Source organism: Nicotiana sylvestris, chromosome 4 (assembly GCF_000393655.2).
Source record: "Nicotiana sylvestris chromosome 4, ASM39365v2, whole genome shotgun sequence".
NCBI lineage: Eukaryota > Viridiplantae > Streptophyta > Magnoliopsida > Solanales > Solanaceae > Nicotiana > Nicotiana sylvestris.
In genome coordinates this window covers 119,074,723-119,096,686 of record NC_091060.1, presented here as the reverse complement: position 1 = coordinate 119,096,686, position 21,964 = coordinate 119,074,723, and the positions used below count along the sequence as shown (strand labels likewise).

At 36.6% G+C, this 21,964-nt stretch overlaps 1 protein-coding gene across 1 annotated transcript; it reads left to right on the top strand.

Moving 5' to 3' along the window:
* The first annotated feature begins 597 nt into the window (after window positions 1-597).
* Window positions 598-5,827, top strand: LOC104216057 (transcription termination factor MTERF4, chloroplastic-like). Its single transcript, XM_070172204.1, has 3 exons — window positions 598-722; window positions 1,983-3,018; window positions 5,524-5,827. The coding sequence occupies exons 1-2, from the start codon at window positions 621-623 to the stop codon at window positions 2,799-2,801; spliced, it is 921 nt and encodes a 306-aa protein (XP_070028305.1). The 5' UTR covers window positions 598-620; the 3' UTR covers window positions 2,802-3,018; window positions 5,524-5,827.
* The last annotated feature ends 16,137 nt before the right edge of the window (window positions 5,828-21,964 follow it).

Genomic DNA, 21,964 nt, shown 5'->3' with positions numbered 1-21,964 from the left:
TTTTTCCTTCAAATTTTACATAAAATAACACATAAATCCATACATAAGATACATTGGCATTACTAATGTAAATTTTAATACCGGAAACCAAACAAATCTTAGTATTAGTGATATAAAAAATCATCACCGATAGTCTTAGTAGCATGCATGCCCCTTCGTATTCTTAGATTTTTATTACATTATGTGATTTTGTTCGCCTCAATTATTGTATTCCCCGTTGCTATTATTTGATATACTTATACTTTATTTCTCCATTCACTTTTCTCTTACTTCTTTCTTCCTTTCCTCTTATGTTTAGGTTGAGCGGAGTATTTATTGAAAATAGCGTCTCTAGCTGCATTAGGTAGGAGTAAGGTCTGCGTATAGACTACTTCCCGACCCCCACATGTTGTTGTTGTAGTAGTGATATAAAAAATCATATCAACAGTTTCAAAATTTAATGTCATAAACATTGGCGCTCTAACATTTTGCTATTTATTATTATTATTATTATTATTATTATTATTATTATTATTATTATTATTATTATTATTATTATTATTATTATTATTATTATTATTATACTATACAGTACTTCTTTTGAAAGAAAAAGAAAAGGGAAGTTTGAACCTTCTCAAACAATGCTAGTTCGAATATCTAAATTTCGACATATTGGCAACAACGCTTACCTCTTCAGTTCAGTGGGATTTTCTACAGATGAAGCAATTTCTACCACCACCAAGGTAACCCCTCTTGAAATCTTCGAAAATTTCCAAATTTTTTTGCAGAAAAAATTGTTTAAGCAATACCCATTTCGATAAATTTATGTATCTGGATATTTTTTTTGTCTCTTTTGCTGCTATGATTTTACATATCAAAGTGTTATCTTAGGCGCTTAGATTTTCTTACTTATATTTTATATTAAAATTCTACTATTTTTTTAGACAAGTGTTTTGTGGTGATGAAAAATGTGGTTATAGCTAGAGAGAAATGTGCTCAAATGCTTTTATCTTATGATACCAAAAGAATCAAACTTAGTATACTTATTTTCGCCAAAAGAGTGCTGAAAATATAGAGTGAGAAGGAGTTGAACAAGAAAAAGAAGCCCTATGTGTTGCAGAATCATAGTTTATACAGGAATTCCCCTGCCTTTCAAGGATAATGCACTTATTTGTATGAATAATCCATGAAAAGAGTGATTAAATTTTGTGTTAGTGACTTCCTTCGCTTTGTGCAGTTCGCCACATTTTTGTTTTGTTGACGAATGCACTTGTTTATTCATAGTGGTTGGAGCAATTGCTTTAAAGCTAGTCTTTACTTTGGCAGGAGCCCTTTTGACTGGTTAAGAAACTGAGAGGATGTGGTATAGTAGTACGTTTTTTGGTGCTAAAACAAATGGGGCGATTTACCAAACAAGTAGTTATAAGAATAAATTTGAGCAAATTAACTTACCATTCACTTAAAAAGAATCTGCAGAATCATGTAGATATATAAGCACTAGGTCCCAAAGCTACTTGTTACAGTAATCCTTTCAAAATGGAGAACATATGAGGGGCATCAAATATATTGTTATTTTCCTAGCTAGTAGCCATTTTACCAAGTTTAGTTTGAAAGAAGACCTTTTCTAACCCATCTTGATTAGGGTACTTGGCGTACCAATATGATGTTTAGTCATCTCCGTTTGCTGCTTTCTCTTTTGATAAATCACATATTATTTGTAGCTCATGAGACCTTTCTGGTACTGAAGTTTGAGTACTCCCCTGTAATATGGTTCAAGAAGATACAAGTTTGTGCTCTACAAGTAAAAATGAAGTTGGAATGCATAACGTCTTGTTTCATGTTCTAAATCTGCATGTTTATTTTTATTATTATCATCATTATCGTTTGTCAATGCAATGTTGTAATCTGATGAAACTATTCTTGCTTTAGTGTCTAAGTTAAAATCATTTTATGAATGGAATCAAATTTGGTGCTCAACACCCTTTGTGTCTGCTCCTTTTCAGAACCCTTTCTTGTCAGACTACCTCATCAAATCACTGGGATTCTCTAGAGAGGAAGCGAATTCTGCAACTGCCAAGTTAAACAGCATGAAACTCCCTAAGAATCCTGATTTGGTAATCAAATTCTTTCAAGAGATTTGTTTAGAACGGACAGACATCAAGAAGTTAGTTTCTATTACCCCACAGCTGCTTTTTTCTGATGTAAACAGGACTCTTAAACCCAAATTTCAGTGTCTAATAGAATTTGGGTTGTCTGGATCCGACCTAGTAAATCTCTTCAGATCGGACGTACGAGCTCTGTTTCGAGGAGTAGATTCTCATTTCAGGCCTAATTTGGAGTATCTTAGGAAACTATTTAGTAGTGAAGAATGTTTGGTTAAAGCTATAAAGAAATCACCTTGGTTACTTGCTCCAAATGGTCCAAAACAAATCAATCCCAAAATATTGTTGTTGCAAAGGTTTGGTTTTTCAAATCCCAAAATCGAGAAGCTTTTAGTTCAGAAACCACGGGTAGTTTTGCAAAAAACTGGGTGGCTGGAAGAGAAATTGCACAGAGTTGAAAAGGATTTACAGATTTCTCCAAAATCTGGAATGTTTTTCTATGGAGTTATTGCACTTGTTTCAGTTAGTAACTCAACAGTGAAAAAGAAAATGGGAATTTTCCGGAGTTGTGGATGGTGTGATCTGGATATAATGACTGTGTTCAGAAAGCAACCTCTCTGTTTGGTTATGTCGGAAGCTAAAATTCAGCGAGCATTGGACTTTTTCATGGGGGACTCGGATACAAACCGGAACACTTGGTTTGTAATCCTGCGGTTCTAATGCTTAGCTTGGACAAGAGAGTGATTTCTAGAAATGATGTACTGAAAGTTTTAGAGGGGAAGAAGCTGAATCAGAAAGTATCTTTTTTGAGAGCTTTGCGTCTATCTGAATGTATGTTTCGTTCAATATTCGTGCTTCCTTACAAGGATGAGGTACCTAATCTATATGAGTCATATATGACTTCCGTGAGACGTTAGAGACACGACGCTCAAATGAGGTGTAATTTTCATCTTTATGGTTCATATCATGTCTTTCTGTTCTCCTGTTTTCTATTGAATTTTGTTTTTTCAGTGTGACGACCCGGCCAGTCGTCTCATGAGTTACCGCTCCGTTTTTCCCATTTCTGCTTCTTTATGTTTCGTTATACGTGTTTTATGTGGTCGAGTTGATTGGTTTGCGTTTGGTGTGATTTTGGTAAGAAATGAGACACTTAGTCTCTTTTAAGAAGGCTTAAGTTGGAAAAGTCAACCGGATGTTGACTTATGAGTTAGAGGGCTCGGATGTGAGTTCCGATGGTTCGGTTAGCTTCGGGAGGTGATTTATGACTTAGGAGTGTGATCGGAATTGGTTTTGGAGGTCCGGGGTAGAATTAGGCTTGAATTGGCGAAGTTAGTATTTTGGCGATTTCCGGTTGGTAGGTGAGATTTTGATCCGGGGGTCGGAATGGAATTCCGAGAGTTGCAATAGCTTCGTTATGTCATTTGGGATGTGTGTGCAAAATTTCAAGTCATTCGGACGTGTTTTGGTTGGGTTTTTGATCGAAAACGTATTTCGGAAGATTTTAGAAAAATTAGGCTTGAATTCGATGTGATTTAGTAGATTTGGTGTTGTTTGAGGTGTTTTAATGATTGGAGCAAGTTTGAATAAGGTATTGGGTCATGTTTGTGTTTTTGGTTGAGGTCCCGGGGGCCTCGGGGTGATTTCGGATGGTTAACAGGAAGATTTGAACTTGAATGATTGCAGAAAGTGTGCTGCTTCTAGTGTTTTCGCACCTGCGGCTTGGGAACCGCAGGTGCGGTGCCGCACGTGCGAGGGGAAAAGCCGCAGATGCGAAGTTCGGGCCGGGGAGCAGTTTCCGCAGAAGCGGTCGAGGTGGCCGCATCTGCGAAGCCGCAGATGCGGAAGTCCAATCGCAGAAGCGACTTTTGGAATTTTAATGAGAAACCGCAGAAGCGGTTGGTTGGACCGCAAATGCGGTACCGCAGGTGCGGTAAAGGGGTCGCAGATGCGAAAACCCCTGGGCAGAATGTATATATGTCTCTTCTTCGCGATTTTTAAAGGGTTTAACCATTTTTAACTTCGGACTTAGAATTTTTGGGCGATTTTGAAGAGAGATTTCAAGGGAAAAGGATTTTGGACTTAAAACACACTTTTATGGTGGTATTTCATGAATTAGGACTGAAATTTAAGGAATTAATGGACTAAAAATGGAGGTTTAGGGCTTGAGTTTAAGAGGGCTTAAATTAAGGATTTGAGGGGTCAATTGAACTCCGATTCTGGTGTTTTTGATATGTAAACTCGTGGGGAGATAAGGAATCTAATGATGTGAAAATTTCTGAGTTTCGAGAAGTGGGCCCGGGGCTCTTGCTTTGCCAATTTCGGGATTTTTGATATTTTTCGATTGTTTTCGAGTGGGTATTGTTCCTTTAGCCTATTGTGACGTATTCGTTGTGGTTTTGGTCAGATTCGACGCGCGAGGAGGCCGATTTGAGAGGCAAGGGCATAGCGAGCTAGAGTTTTGGCCGGCTTGAGGTGAGTAATGATTGTAAATGATGTCCTGAGGGTTTGAAACCCCGGATTGCACAACGTAGTGCTATATTGAGGTGAGACACGCGCTTAATGGCGGGCGCGAGGTCGTTTACTATTGGGGATTGTGACTTGGTCCATCCCGATTGATGTTTTTACTGTGTATTTGACTGAGACTTAATTGTTATCATTATGAATTGGGCTTATTGCCATATTTGGACTTCGTGCCGACTATTTGAATCCTTCGTGGACTTTTATCACTGTTTCCTCACTATTTTGACATACTACTTGAACTCAGTCCTATTGATTTGCAATGCTTTACAAACTCGGCCACTTTTACTTGAATTTGAGACTTAAATGATCTTTCAAATGTTGTTTGGGCTGAGCACTACTGTTTTACTGATACCCAAGGGGCTTGTGATGATTTCTGGACTGAGTGAGGCCGAGGGCCATACGTGAGGACATGCTGAGTGATATGAGATACTTTCTATGCCACGAGGTGGCTTGAGTGATGTGAGGCCGAGTGCCGAGTGATGTTGCCACGAGGTGACTTGATATAGCGCTTGGGCCGTAAGGGACCCCTTCGGAGTCTGCACACCCACAATGAGCGTGGGTACCCATTATGATATGAGAGTGAGCCCGAGGGGTTGATACTGTTCTGAGTGATTGATACTGAGCCCGAGGGGCTGATACTGTACTGAGAGTGAGCCCGAGGGGCTGATACTGTTCTGAGCGATTGATACTGTGCTCGAGGGGTGGATTTCTACTTGTTATTTACCTGTTAAATTACCTGTTTTACTTGTTTTTAAAAAGGAATATCAATTGATTTCTTCACTAATTTACTGCTTTAAGTGATTTTACTACTTGATATAGAATTGCTTTGTGCCTTTACGTGTTTTCATACTTTCAGCCATTATTTATAATTATTACTCACTGAGTCGGAGTACTCACATTACTCCCTGCACCATGTGTGCAGATTTAGGCATCGCAGAGTTCGCTCTTGAGTGCTGATTCTCCCAATTCAGGCAGTGATTCGGAGACTACGAGGTAGCTGTTGGCGTTCGCAGCCCCGTGCCTCCCTTATCTTATCATTTTCATGTTTGTAGAACTATTGTATCAGATTTAGTGTTCAGTAGACTTGTATCCAGATTTTTTAGTTGCTCATGACTTGTGACACCCCGGTTTGGGCTGTGTCGGGATGGTTTCTACTGTTGTTATCGTTAATTCTGCAATTTATGGATATTATATCATGCTTTAGAACTATTTATGATATTTAACTGTTTAAAAGAGGTGTTTTGTTTGGTCTGGCTGGCCTTATTTTCACGAGAGGTGCCATCACGACCGGGTTCGGGAATTGGGTCGTGACATTCAGGTTGTAGTCAGACTCACTAATCTGCTGGATTCTAATTTACTGAAATCAGCTATAGGATGGCGAAGGTGTTTGACATCAATAATGCCTGTTTGACTCAGGACAATTTGCAGAAAAGAGGCTACAGTTTGTGGAGTGTGCAATAGGTGTTACCTTTGTGAAGAAAGCAGGCACCAATGAATCATCTCGCCCTTCATTGCAGAGTATCTAGACAATGCTGGGATCTATTTGTCAGCATCTGCGGTATTTCTTGGGTGATGCCTAGATACGTCAGGAGTTTATTACAAGCTTGGCAATCTCAAAGAGTACCTAGAAGGCTGAAACAGACATGGAGAACCATTCCGCTGTACATTCTATGGACCTTATGGCTAGAAAGAAACAATGCTTGCTTGAAGGACATATGAATCATATTATTAGAATTAAGAATATACGTCTCCATAATCTGTACTTTTGGTGTAAATGTAGTCAGATTAGGACATCTGAATCAATATGGACTTTCTGGAGGTGTTAGGAGGGGAGAATAGCTTGCTGATGTTGTCACTTGGAATGTTTTTTGTATCATCTTGGTATCTTATAAATAAACTTTTACCCAAAAAGAAAGTTAGTGTCACTGACTGCAGTCAAGTATTTAAGTGGGAACAGAATAGAGGGGCGGGCTTTAACCCCCTCGAGTTACAAACTTGTGAGCAGAATTGGAGTTAGTACAGCACTCCAGCTAGCTTACAAGGGATTTCTTGATTATCAGAAAAAAGTTGTCATGTTCCCTAGACTATATATAGGATGATTTTGGCTTAGGAAGGAGACTTTGACGATTTGAGAGCTTATCGCTTGTTCTTGATGAACACCAAATGTTGCCATTGAAGTAGAGCAAACTCCTTGTAGTAACCATTCTAACCTGTATTAGTTTGATAAATACAGTAGTAGGTTTCTTCTTATTTCACTCGAGCCAAGGGTCTTTCGGAAACAGTCTTTCTGGCCTTCCGGGTAGGGGTAAGGTGTGGGTACATATTACCCTCACCAGACCCCACTTGTGGGATCCCACTGGGTGGTTGTTGTTGTTGATGGTTGTTGTGTCCGTAACTCCCAATTAACATGGATATTGTTGATCCTAAGTCATCATAATCTTCCCAAATATAACGGTATACAACTCACATCCTAACTCATCAAAACACTAGAAAGTCAGAAAGGTGTTGATAGGATCAGAAAGGTGACCACAGGTATGTTTGTAAAGTAAGTTACTTTTGACAGTTATATTCTTTGAATCATTAGAAGCACACTTCTAGCAGTAATAGCTCTTTTATTGATAGTATAAAACAGAAAATTTGTGTGAAGAAAAAATTGTTTACCATATTGGAGAATTTCATCATCATAACCTTGTATAAGGTTTCTTCTTTATTCAGCGCTGCTGCTGTCAGCCATCCTTTCAGTTTTGGTTCGGACTCTACTATCACTAATAGTTTGCAGGTAGAGAAATTCTCTAACAAGAAAATAGCAACCATAGCCTCATGTATACCATTGACCAATGTTACATCTAAGTATTTTACTCATTTGGGTGCATGCAAGTTGCCTATGCAGGATATTTCATAAGAAGTGTTTCAATTTAGAAAAGTGGACTAATACAATAATAAGTGTTGTCACTTTTTATATTTATCCTCAGTATTTTTTTTTCCTTATACATACTGTCATACACCGCATGCAACAAGGTGCATACGCCCGGAATGGAGGGCTTACTGGTAGGAGCATGTTTATCCCTTTATTGGTTTACCAAACACAAATTCAGAATAATTGGATAGTAAACTTTAGCTTAGTGTTTTAAAAAGCGTGAGCGAGAGGCGAGACATTTTATCTAACACGAGGCGAAGCGAAAGCCTAGATGCGCATAGCGTAAGCCCCATGGATATATAATTTTTAATATTTTATAAATAAATAAATAATATATAAATAAAAAATACATAAAAAATGTAAGAAATTCAAACAAATTATAAAATTAGTAAAAAAATGTATATATCTATTATAAACATGCTAATATGTGCATGAACCGCACAAAGGAGTTACTAATTTTTATTTGAAAAGTGAAAGACGTAAAAATGTGTTACATCTATAATTAACATGGCTGTGATAGAACACTTAGATGTATAAAAATAATATTCTAATTCCTAACAATTCAAAGAATAAAAATAATATAAAATTATTATTTAAAAATCTAAAACTAGATAACAAATTACAAATACTTATTATATAATACCAATAGCCACTTAGCCAGAATAGAGTAATCAAAATAACATCTAAACTAGAGTAATACCAACAAAAAAAATTAAATTCATAAATTTGTTTGAAAAGAATAAATTAAAAAGTGCAAAACAAAAAAAAAAAACTTAAAGAAATGAAGCACAAAGGAAATGCAAGCGTGGATGTAGAGTAGAAATTAGAGAATAAAACTCGTTTGTGATTTGCACTGTGCAAACAAAGGTTTTAAGCATATTTGTTACTCAGTAATAAATGACCAGAGTAAAGATTATGAAATTGGGATGAACAAAGATAAAAAGAAAACTTTTAGGTTTTAGGATCTTAGTTTAAAATTTTGATATGAGTTAATTTTTGGATGTTTAAATTAAACAAAAAAGATTTATTAAGCAATTTTGGCTCAAATTTGAAAAAGTTCTCGAGGCTAACATCTCAAATGAGCCGAGAATGTTGGGGCATATGCCTAAGCGAACGCCCGAAAAATCAGGGCTTACCTCACTGATACTCACGCCCCGTCAGTATGCCTCAGTGAGTTTTGGATACGCCTTGCTTCAAGGCTCGCCCCGGAGCTCGCCCAGGAAACATCTTTTAAAGTACTGCTTTAGACAGTGGAGAGTTAAATCCAACAAAGAGTTTACCCTAACCTTTTTTGAACTAAACCACTAAAGGAGGAAAACAAATATTACATGTTCCTTCTTTTTTTTCACAATTCAATGACACACGATATGTAAAACTGTTAAAATACTCTATGAGGTATAAGTAGATATAGTGCTAACTTATGAAGTAAAATTAGTACCGGAATAATTTATACCATGTAGGGAGCGGGGTAATTAGTGTTGGGTTTTTATGTATTTAATTAATATATTAAATACTTAAAAGAGGGTGAATGGAAAATGGAGGGAAATGAAATTTTTGAGTGAAATTTTAAGTTTTCCCTCTTGGTAAATAGACATTGTCCCATATTGGAAGAGGAGGGATTTTTATGGGTATATAAGCAATTGCTCTTCTTCTAGCTCTTAAAGAGTTGAGAAGAAGGCAAGCCTCGCACCGTCGTCGCTCGCTCGCTCGGCTTCAGCTTCGGCTTCGAAAGCTTTGGCTTCGGATTCAATTTGGTCAAATAATTGATTGATTAACTTTTTGAACCAAATTTATTTGTTAATAGTAAAATATTAATAGAAATGTTATTAAATATTTGTTTTAATAACAAAATATTAATATTAAATCCAATCCATTTTTCTGTTTTGGTAACAGAAAATTAACTACCATCTTCAATTTTTTCTCTTTATTTTCCCTCTTTATTGTTGAGTAAATAACCATTTATGTAATGGCATTTATGTTGTGGCCGTTTTGCAGAAACAGCCATTCTGAAGAGTTGCACCTCTTCAAATTTCAGCCCAACTTTGGCTATATATACAACATTATTCTGCTCAGAATTTCACTACGATTTTATGAGTTTCTTCTCCTTCTTCTGCATACTTTTAGCATCAAACAAAGCAAAAGTAAGTGTGATTTGCTACCGAAATCTGTGTTTGCTGAAACACTGGGGTATGAAGTACCACTACACCAGTGTGTAATTCGTTTTATCCTGGGAGGAAATAATCCATAACCTTGGGTACTAGGAGGGGATTAAATTCCTTAAGGAAACACTGTGAATTCAGTGGGCTCGAATTGGTTTTCTGTCATTTCTATTTATGTTCATTTCCATTTATATTCATTTATATTTCCAGAATTATTATACAAATACAATATACTAACAAGCTTAAGGAATTTATTATATTTTCTATATTTGTACTTATTGTTTCTGGAGAGTAAAACCTTTGTGGTTTTTTACTCTATTGGAGATTAAAATCTACGTGATTTTAACGTTTGTGTCATTCTTTTACAGAAATGACTAATGGTAACGGAAACCAAGCTGTTCCGATGGTGATTGTCAATGCCTCAACGAGCCGAACAACACCGGCAGCATTGGCACCGGCAGAGAAACCCGGAAAATTTTCTGGGATTGATTTCAAGCGCTGGCAGCAAAAGATGTTCTTCTACTTGACTACTCTAAGTCTGCAGACGTTCATCAAAGAAGATGTTCTTGTGCTGTCCGGTGAAACTCGAAAAAATGAACGTTTTCTCGTGACTAAGGCGTGGAAGCATTCAAAATTTTTGTGCAAGAATTATATTCTAAGCGGGCTGGAGGATGCTTTGTATAACGTCTACAATGGCGTGGAACGTCAAAAGAACTGTGGACTGCGCTTGAAAATAAATACAAAACCGAAGATGTCGGGTTGAAGAAGTTCATTGCTGCAAAGTTTTTGGACTACAAAATGGTAGATAGCAAGCCTATTATTACCCAAGTCCAGGAATTGCAAGTGATTATTTACGATCTCCTTGTTGAAGGTATAAATCAATTAATATTGATGTTGAAAGTAGTAATCTCAGTATTTTTACTAACAGAAGTTTCATTGAAGGTCTTGTCATCAATAAAGCATTCCAAGTAGCAGCAATGATTGCGAAGTTGCCTCCTTTGTGGAAGGACTTCAAAAACTATGAAACACAAACGCAAGGAGATATCCATTGAAGATCTCATTATTCGGTTGAGAATCGAAGAGGACAACAAAGCTGCTGAAAAGAGAGGCCGTGAGAACGCAACAATAATAGGAGCAAATATTGTTGAAGAGAACAAAAAGAGGAAGAAGACTTCTGGACCAAAATACAACCCAAGCAAGAAGCGGTTCAGTGGAAATTGCTATAACTGTGAAAAAATCGAACACAAATCTACGGAGTGTCATGCTCCGAAGAAAGATAAGAAGAAGGGTCAAGCAAACATAGTTGAAAAGCATGATGATGCTGATGACTTATGTGTCATGCTTTCCGAATGCAACTTAGTAGGCAATCTTAAAGAGTGGTGGATTGATTCTGGAGCCACTCGCCATGTTTGTGTTGTTAAAGAAGCTTTTGCTACTTATGCTCCTATTGGACCCGATTAGACAATTTTTATGGGAAATGCTGCAAAGTCCAAGATTGAAGGATATGGGAAGATATTTCTCAAAATGACTTCCGGCAAAGTGGTGACTTTGAACAACGTCTTTCATGTTCCTGAGACTAGGAAGAATTTAGTCTCTACTGGACTTCTTGTTAAGAATGGTTTTAAATGTGTTTTTGTTTCCGATAAGGTTGTAATAAGTAATAATGAAATGTTTGTAGGAAAAGGTTACCTTACTGAGGGCCTTTTCATGCTGAATGTAATGGTTGTTGAAAATAATAATAAAATTTCAGCTTCGTCTTACTTACTTGAGTCAAATGAATTATGGCATATACGTTTGGGTCATGTCAATTATAAAACCTTACGAAAAATGAATAATTTGGAAGTATTGCCTAAGTTTGAATGTGACAAATCAAAATGTCAAGTATGTGTGGAATCTAAGTATGTTAAACATCCTTATAAGTCAGTTGAAAGGAATTCAAATCCTTTAGACTTAATTCACACAGATATTTGTGACATGAAGTCAATACCATCTCGCGGTGGAAAGAAGTATTCATAACTTTTATTGACGATAGTACTCGATATTGATATGTTGACTTACTTAATAGTAAAGATGAAGCAATAGACGCATTGAAGCAATACAAAAATGAAATTGAAACGCAACTTAACAAGAAAATCAAAATGATAAGAAGTGATAGGGGTGGTGAATATGAATCTCCTTTTGAACAAATATGTTTAGAATATGGAATTATTCATCAAACAATGGCCCCTTACATGCCCCAATCCAATGGAATTGCAGAAAGAAAGAATCGTTCATTAAAGGAGATGATGAACGCATTATTGATGAGTTTTGGTTTGCCACAGAACTTGTGGGGGGAAGCCGTTCTTACGGTTAGCCGAATATTAAATCGAGTACCCCATTGCAAAACACAATCCATTCCATATGAAAAATGAAAAGAAAAGAAGCCCAACTTGAATTATTTTAAAGTGTGGGGGTGTTTGGCAAAAGTGCAAGTTCCTAAACCCAAAAAGGTAAAAATAGGACCAAAACCCGTTGATTGTGTTTTCATAGGATATGCGACTAATAGTAAAGCATATCGATTTCTAGTTCATAAATCAAAAAATCCCGATATTCATAATAATACGGTTATAGAATTAGATAATACTGAGTTCTTTGAAAATATATATATCCGTATAAAAAGGAATGTGAGTCGATTGGTGAAAGATCTAAACGACCTCGGGAAGAAACAAAAGAAAGTACACTTAACCAGGAGGATCCAAGACGTAGTAAACGTCAAAAAACGTCTACTTCATTTGGACCAGATTTTGTGACTTTCTTATTTGAAAATGAGCCTCAAACATTTAAAGAAGCTATGTCTTCTTCTGAATCATTGTTATGGAAAGAGATAGACAATAGTGAAATAGAATACATACTAAACAACCATACATGGGAATTGGTTGATCTTCCTCCTGGAAATAAACTGTTGGGTTCTAAATGGATCTTTAAGAGGAAAATAAAAGATGATCTATTTACAAGTATGAGGCAAGACTTATGGTCAAAGGGTATAGACAACGATAAGGTCTTGACTATTTTGATACATACTCTCTAGTTACAAGAATTACGTCCATACGAACGTTAGTAGCGTTAGCAGCAGTTTATGGTCTTGAAATCCATCAAATGGATGTTAAGATGGTCTTCATAAATGGAGAGTTGGAGGAAGAAATCTACATAGAAAAACCTAAAGGGTTTGTGGTTCCAGGTAAAGAAAAGAAGGTTTGTAGACTTGTTAAGTCCCTTTACGGACTAAAACAAGCACCCAAACAATGGCATGCGAAATTTGACCAAACAATGTTGTCAAATGGATTTAAGATAAATGAATGTGATAAATGTGTGTACATTAAAAATGTTCCAAATCACATAGTCATTGTTTGCTTATATGTGGATGATATGCTCATAATGAGTAATGACATTGCCAACATAAATGCTACTAAGTGTATGCTAACTAGCAAATTTGATATGAAAGACTTGGGAGTTGCTGATTTAATTCTGGGAATTAAGATCCATAAGACTTCTCAAGGTCTGTCATTGTCACAATCTCATTATATTAAGACAGTCCTTAAAAAATTTAAGCACTTGTGCTTTAAAGTTGCAAAGACTCCAATTGACATGAATCTTGCATTAGCAAAGAACAAAGGCCAAAGCATATCACAATTGGATTATGTTCGTGTGCTGGGATGCTTAATGTACATCATGAATTGTACATGACCAGATATAGCTTGTGCTATAAGTAAATTGAGTCGATATACGAGCAATCCAGGTCAATCTCATAGGATGGCCATGAAACGAGTTTTGGGGTATTTAGTACATACCCAAGACTTTGTTTTGCACTACAGTAAATATCATGCGGTCATTGAGGGATACTGTGATGCAAATTGGATCACCGGATCAACTGATTCCAAGTCCACAAGTGGATATGTATTCACTATTGGTGGAGGAGCGATATCTTGGAAGTCGTCCAAACAAACTTATATTGCCCGTTCTACAATAGAGGCTGAGTTCATAGCCTTAGATAAAGCTGGTGAAGAATCTGAATGGCTCCAAAATTTCTTGGAAGATATTCCATTTTGGCCCAAATCGTTGGCACCAATATGCCATACATTGTGATAGTCAAGCGGCAATTGGAAGGGCTGGGAGCATTATGTATAACTGTAAATCTCGTCATATACGACGAAGACATAAAACCGTTAGACAATTACTCTCTAGAGGAATTATCACGATTGACTATGTAAAGTCAAGTGATAATGTGTCGGATCCACTTACAAAAGGCCTAACTAGAGAGATAGTTGAGAAGTCATCAAGGGGAATGAGACTGTGGCCGAGAACAAGTCATAGTGGCGGTAACTCTACCTAGAAGACTGGAGATCCCCAGATCTAGGTTCAAGGAGATCAAACAAAGTCATTAATGACGGTTCAACATTGTCAACTAAACTTTTGGTCCATTCTCGGGATGAGACAATATTCAGTACCAAGGATAAAGCATTAAAAACTTTTTAATGATTTCTAATTTTGATACGGGGTATATCAAATAGTGTATCTACGAGATGACACGTTTAGGAATCACCTATGTAAGTGTGAAGTGTTATCCGCTGCAAAGAGAACTTTGTAAGTCCAGTTCTCTATGCACTTATGAAACCAGGCGGTGTTCATGGCTAAAACAAACACAACAATGAGAACCAAAGATGATTAAGGGTTGGTTGTGTGACTTGTGGTTGTCTAGGTATACACCAAAGTTCGACAGTTCAAAGATATCGAATCTACTGATTGATCGAGTATATCCGACATAAACTCACTACAGAAGGTTCAAAGGGAAGCCTACTTATCCATATGCAATTAATTCTTGCTTGCGAATCACACAGTTTTTCATGCATACTTCTGTGATATAGCCATTCTCCATTCATGTGGGGGATTATTGGGTTTTTATGTATTTAATTAATATATTAAATACTTAAAAGAGGGTGAATGAGAAATGAAGGGAAATGAAATTTTTGAGTAAAATTTTAAGTTTCCCCACTTGGTAAATGGACATTGTCCCATATTGGAAGAGGAAGAAGTTTTTATGGGTATATAAGCAATTGCTCTTCTTCTAGCTCTTAAAGAGTTGAGAAGAAGGCAAGCCTCGCGTTGTCGTCGTCGTCGTCGCTCGCTTGGCTCGGCTCGGCTTCAACTTCGGATTCGAATTCAAATTTGGATTGGATTTGGATTTGGTCAAATGATCGATTGATTGATTAACTTTTTGAACCAAATTTATTTGTTAATAGGAAAATATTAACAGAAATGTTATTAAATATTTGTTTTAATAACAGAATATTAATATTAAATTCAATCCATTTTTTTGTTTTGGTAACAGAAAATTAACTACCCTTTTCAATATTCCCTCTTTATTGTTGAGTAAATAGCCATTTATGTAATGGCATTTATATTGTGGTTGTTTTGCAGAAACAACCATTCTGAAAAGTTGTACCTCTTCAGATTTCAGCCCAACTTTGGCTATAAATACAACACTATTCTGCTCAGAATTTTAATACGATTTTCTGAGTTTCTTCTCCTTCTTCTGCATACTTTTAGCATCAAACAAAGCAAAAGTAAGTGTGATTTGCTATCGAACTTTGTGTTCGCTAAAACACTGGGGTTTGAAGTACCACTCACCAGTGTGTAATTCATTCTATCCTGGGAGGAAAAAATCCATAACCTTGGGTACTAGGAGGGGATTAAATTCTTTAAGAAAATACTGTGAATTCAGTGGGCTCGAATTGGTTTTCTGTCATTTCTGTTTATGTTCATTTCTGTTTATATTCATTTATATTTCCAAAATTATTATACAAATACAGTATACTAACAATTAGTGATGGGATAACTTATACCTTCTTCTTAAAAATTATGCAATTATCATTTTTAATACAACATACCAAATAGTGGATAAAAAGAATACCAAAATTTGGCTATTACTGGACTTTACCACATATAATGTGTATCGGCACGTTGCAAGTATCCCTCGATTTTTCGAAAATAGAGGAAGAACTCAAAGAAAAAAATTATAATGATGGATGATATTTATCCTAATTTTTTTTAACCCAAATGAACAATTTAATAAAATTAAATTAGCCACCAACAAGTTTATAATTAAATTAGGAGCATGCTTTCCATAGAAAGAACTAGCATAATTTCTATACTTTCTTGCCATTTAGAGTTGCTTGTCGCTCCAAACCAATTCCAACAATGCATTTTTCGAAGCAAGAAAGAGTGCAATAAGCAACAAAATTTTCTTGTCTCCTAATCCAAACCCGAGAAACATCAGTATCTCTCTTTAATAGAAACAACAATCATTTAATAACACTTCGAACTCTGTAGAATTTTTACTAAAGGCATTGCAAGAACGAAATTTTTTGGGCATCACATTCAACTATACATGGGCCATCAAAATATTTGAACAACCAGCTGAGAGCAAAATGCAAACTCATAATTTTAGCATGCTTAGAATTGACACAGCCTAAAAACCCCCGAAGAAACTACAGCTGCAAATTGACCTACTAAATCACTCACTGTAGCCCCTACTCTACTACAACATAAAGCAAGGAAGATAGCTACATTAATATTGCATTTTCAGGTTCCATGTGGACAGAGACATATCCAAGATGTTAATTCTAAGGGTTCAAGATTGAGTTTCAACCACGAAACTCATTATATTATTTGAGTTATGGGTTCATAATTTAATATTTTTAACAATTTTAATAGTTTATACACGAATAAACCCAGATTACGGCTAGTAGTTATGAGTTCAACATGTGGAGGCTTAGACTTGGAAGTGGCTTTTCAATCATAGCAACTTCCCACTCACTCAAAAAGTTTAGAGCTTCAGATAATACATACGTAGGACGAAGAATTTTACCATCCTACACAAATTTGTTTCTTGTGTCCCAATTTTCAAGGATTGCACAAGTTCATCGATGTTTAACCAAAAAATGAAATTTTAGTCAAAGCTAGAATTTAGAAGAACACGGGTTACTGATAATCAAAAGAATGTATAAAAAGAAGTAATTTAGGTAGCAAGAATGTAATCAAGAGAAAAATAAGTAAATTAGAGTATATTCCAATAGTGTTTCGTGTTCTTACAATTGATCAGATATCTCCCTTTTATAGATATCTTGGAGATATATGTTTTGCCCAAATCATAATGGGGCTATTATGAGTAATTAAAGACATTAAATACTACATTACATAATCATTATATTCAATACAAATTTTCTAACGTATTCAGCATTTAATGCTCATTAAATGTTGTATCTGCACTCTTTTCTATTGTCAGATTCATTCCTTTTGATTCTCGAATATAAATAACTTAAATAGGTACGGGCGTTGAGTTATTTGAATAACTGCCTGTGCCTCTTCCTCTGCCTTTGCTCGTATCTATTGCAACTCGTGCCTCTCGGTTAGTTGTAATTCTTTGACCATTTGACCAGTCCACGTATCTCGACACGTTATCTTTATATTTAAATACAATTTTTTCCAACACAGATAGTCCACCCACTTTCCATTTATTCATCAGTTGAATATTTGGGAAGTGGATTTCATTAAAAGCTAATTTTTATCACCATTAATGCTATGACAAAATTGATGCTTCCATTTAATGCTCCGTACACGTGTCATTTTTACATTGGTTCTGCAGTTTTGCAGCCCTTTTCAAGGCTTTTTTACGGCTCTACTATTCACGAAGTGCCAGTTATCATTATTATGTTCCTTCCATCCCTGCACTTTTACCTTTGGCGGTTGCTTATCAATATAAATATAACTTCTTTCCTTGTCTTTTACCACATAAAACTTATTGAATACTTAATTCCTCAAATCTCTGTTTACTTCTTCCTCACATCATTCTTCTTCGCCATGTCTTCACCAAACCCTAACCCTAGGAGAGTTTCCATTGTTTATACCTTCCCCAATGCCCCTATTAGGAGTAGAAGAGGAGGTAGGCTTCGTAGCTTAGGGTCTACTCGTGGTGGTTCGTCTATGCCTTCTCCTAGTTCTGGTCCTTATTATAGAACTAGAGGTTCCCTTCCTCAAAAATCTTCTTCTAGGGGTAAAGAACTTGCTGAACCTTTACGTGAGCCTTTAGTGGAAGAGATAGTCCCTATAGAACTATCTTTTTACCATGACAGGGAATCCCTTAGAAACCAAGTTTCTACTTTAGATCGTGCTGATGCTTACCCCACTCAAATTACAGAAGTTTTGACTCCTGTAGTTCGTAAAGACTGCCATTGGAGTAATGATTTTCCTATCATTATTCCTAATCCAAATTAGAGAATTACTTCTTACTTGACTGGGTTCTCTTTTGTCTATACATACCCTTTCACCTTAGAGTTCAAACCAACTATTGACCCAGTTATTCTTGAATTTTGTCGTTTCTTCAATGTTTGTTTGGGTCAAATTGGCCCAATCGTATGGAGAGTTGTTGCCTGTTTGAGGCATTTAACCAATACAGCTAATGTTCCCTTTACCTTCCCTCACCTGATTCACCTTTACTCCCCTAGGCTTTTCCGCAATGGTGTTTTTACCTTAGTAGCCAGGAGTAAGAGGGTTTTGGTGAGCCTTGAAGATGACAAGGACCGTGGTTGGTACGCCCGGTTTGTTGCTGGCCCCACTGTTGGTTTAGTGGGTGAAGATAACGTTCCTTTCCTTGAGAAATGGAATTTTGCACGTAAGTCTTTTATCTTTCTCGTGCCTTTTTCCTTCAAGTTAATCAACTTCTTTAATTTTGCTTTTCTTTTTTTAGCAACCATGGGAGTTGTTGAGGATGTTCCCAATTTCCGTGGTTGGGTAGACAAATTACTGAAGACCACACCAATGGATGGTAGGTCTTGGAAGACACTTTTTAGCCATTTCGGTTGGAAAGTAAAGACTCATTGTAAGAGTTTTTATTTTATCTTTCACTTATATATATATATATATATATATATATATTCCCTTATTTCTCTAACTCTCATCCTTCTTTTTATCAGGATTTGCTATTCGAGGAGTTACTGCTGTAGCAGTTGCGGCCTCTCGTGTCTCCTCGGGAACCCGTATCTCTTTAGAAAGAGCCTGAGAAATAGTCTTGAGTTCTTCTTCTGCGAAAAGGAAAGCTGTTGAAGAATAAGACTCCGAAGAAGAAGAAGATGGGGGATCTTTGGTGACGAGACCACGAGCTATAAGACGCATCATCTCTGATGACGAAGCTGAAACATCCCCCCGTCTTTCTATTTCTCTCACTGAGCCTGTTGAAACCCCGGTAATAATTCCTGACGATGACGTCACTCCCCATGATACTCGTGAGTCTATTAATCAACTTTTTATCAGCGGATTTGGCCGTGAAGGTTTAGGGCCTGTTTTAGATGAAATACCCGTATCTTCTTTTTCAACTCCCGTGCCTGTTGTGAGCACGCGATTTTTGCCCTATATGAACTGCTCCCATAATTTCAAAACAAAATAATTTCTTTTCATTATTTGAAATTTTATGGATTTTCGTAGCATTGTTGTTAATTGTTTGCATTATGTCCGTGTAGTCTAATTATTGAAAAATACAAAAAAAATATATACATTGCATCTGCATTTAGGATTTAATTTTACACATTTTGTAGATTAATTTGTAAATTAGCGTTTTACAAAAATAAAAAATTACAAAAAGAATATAACTCATTTTTTGGGTTTTGAGTCTCGAGTTTTGGTAATTTTTCTTTTAATTGGACATTTAATTATTTGTGGTAATTGTCATTTAGAGTTAAGTAATTTAAGTTGGTAGGATAATTTTATTAAGAATTAATTTAGATTTTTAATTTGAAAAGAAAAGAAAAGAAAATCAAAAATTGAGTCTCCTTTGTAAGAACCCAAAATTGGGCCAGCTTTTGTTTTAACAATTCCAGGGCCAACCATTTTTCCCCTCAGATCCGGCCTAGATTGGCCCCAACCCGGTCCGTCCCACACCCCAACCAAACGACATCGTTTCATTAAGCTTTGATCTGAGCCGTTGATCGTGCATAGATCCAACAGACCAGAACTGGCCCTTTCCCCCGTATAAAAGTGTTCGAACCCTCAGACCCCCCTCTCTCGTCATCCCCAACACCCTCAAAGATCCCAACGTAACGCCACCGTGCACCGCCACCGGAAATCGCCCTACGGCAATGGTAGGTCTCCGATGGCCATCAAATTTACACCCTAGCTCTCTCCTTCTCCTCATTCCAAATCCACACCCCTTTTCCCTCGAATCACACCTGAATCTCTCATATCTTGCTCAGAAGCTGCAAACCCTAGCTAGCCGCCCCCAAATCCTCCACTGCCGGTGGTGCCACCACCTCCAAACGCCACCAAAATCACACCCTATAGCCTCCTCACCCCATCTTTCCAAATCCATACTCCATTACCCTCGAATATTGCCCTAGTTCCTCGAATCTTAGATCAGAAATGAACCTCAGAAATCCCAAGTCAAGCTTTGGCGAAATATCGTGTCGAATCCGATTTTATTCGTGTGTTCTTCGTAAGAATGCACGATTAACATCATATTTGTCCGAAAAATCCGAGGATCTGAAGACCCAGGCCCCCTCTTTCATTTTTTGAACTTTTCTCAGGTATTCTTCTTTTCTTCTCCTCGTTTAATCTGTTCTCCGTTTGTTTTTCAGTTTTCTGTTTCTTCTCTTCTTCTTGAATCATTCTTCATTTGTTCCAGAGTTTATTTATTCATGCATGAGTAATTGGAGTCTTGTTTTTAGTTAGTATAGTTAGGCTGTAATCAGATTAGTTTTAAAAATTGTTAGTTTGGTTAAGTTTAGTTAGTAAATCATTTAGGCTAAAGCTTTAATTGTCCTGTGTTATTTGGTGTTTTCAACTTGTTAATTAGATAATTGCTAGTTGGGCCGAATAGATTTTTGATCTTAAGGGTTGGGTTTTGGGTCTATTCCGGCTCATTTGGGGCTAAACAGTTAGGTCAAATTGACTCATGGACCATTCGGTCTGTCTAGTATATCAACAGGGGTTCTGCTAGGCTGGGAGGGTAAATAATTAGGGTTTGAGGGGTAGTCTAGGGAATTGGCCTAAGGAATCTTGAGTGTAACTGAATGGGAAGCTTCCAGGAAGCTAGGGTAAGGATTAAAGTGAATTTCTGGAAATTAAGCTAGGGACACTTAAGCAAAAAACAAAATTCAAAAGGGGGCAAAGTGTAAGCTAAGTCTGCTCTAATAGCTTGCCTATAAAGGCATCCTAAACTTTCCTTTCAAGGAAGACCCAAGAGAGAGTTTGAGATCTGGAAACCCAAAAATATAGAAGCATTTCTTGAGGTTGAGGATTTCATAGAAACTACTGTTCCATTGGATTTCTTTCAATAATTCTTGAGGTTGAATATCTGAAGAAATCTTTGATTCATATGGGAATGAGTTTGGTTTAATTTGGTTTTGGAAAGCTGATTCTGAGCTGAATTTGTGCTGGGAGTCCTGATTCCCAGCTTTCTTAGCTTCCCTGTTGAGCTTTAATTCCTGAGAGATCACACGAACTTATCTAGGTTGAAGATGGTCTGATTTTGTTTTTTTTTAAAACCAATCTTGAACTACTGAGAGGTTACTGTTCCAGTGTTGTTGTTGTCACTGTCCTGCTATCGCTGACCTTCTTCCTTTCTTGTCATTTTTCTTTCCAGGTATTCACAAACACTATGGACACCATTTGAATGTAGTCTGAAGCTTGAACCTGAAATATGGACAAATTGGATGATGATTGCTATTGAACTCTCATTTCTGTCTCTTTTAATTTCATGCATGATGCGTATTATTTATTCTAGGGATAGCTTGGTCGAGTATGTTTTTTGGTTGAATGGAGTATAACTATGTTTTTAATTATCTTAGTGTTGAGAATACTTGCTAAGCTCTTTGTTCTAGAATTAGTTTTGGTTTGAAACATGGAACGAGTTATGGCTTAATCACTTGGATTTTGTGGGTTTGAGTTGGGGTATATGTATAAAGGGACTTTCCAGGACATTCCTAGTAGGCATTTGCATATGCAGTATTCAGTATTACTATTCTAAATTTTAGTTGTTTGTTTGAAGTTTCCTTTTAGGAGTCTGGATTAGTGATTTATCTGCTAATGTCCTTTCTGTGCAAAAGTAATGTGATTAGCCGTGTTTGTATGATGTTGAAATTGTAAATTCTGCTACTTGCTATTAGTTATTAGAATTGGAACTCATAATCGATTTCAAGGGTGAATCATTATTGGATGTCACGTGATGGGCTATTGACAAGTTAAAGACAGATCCTAAAGCT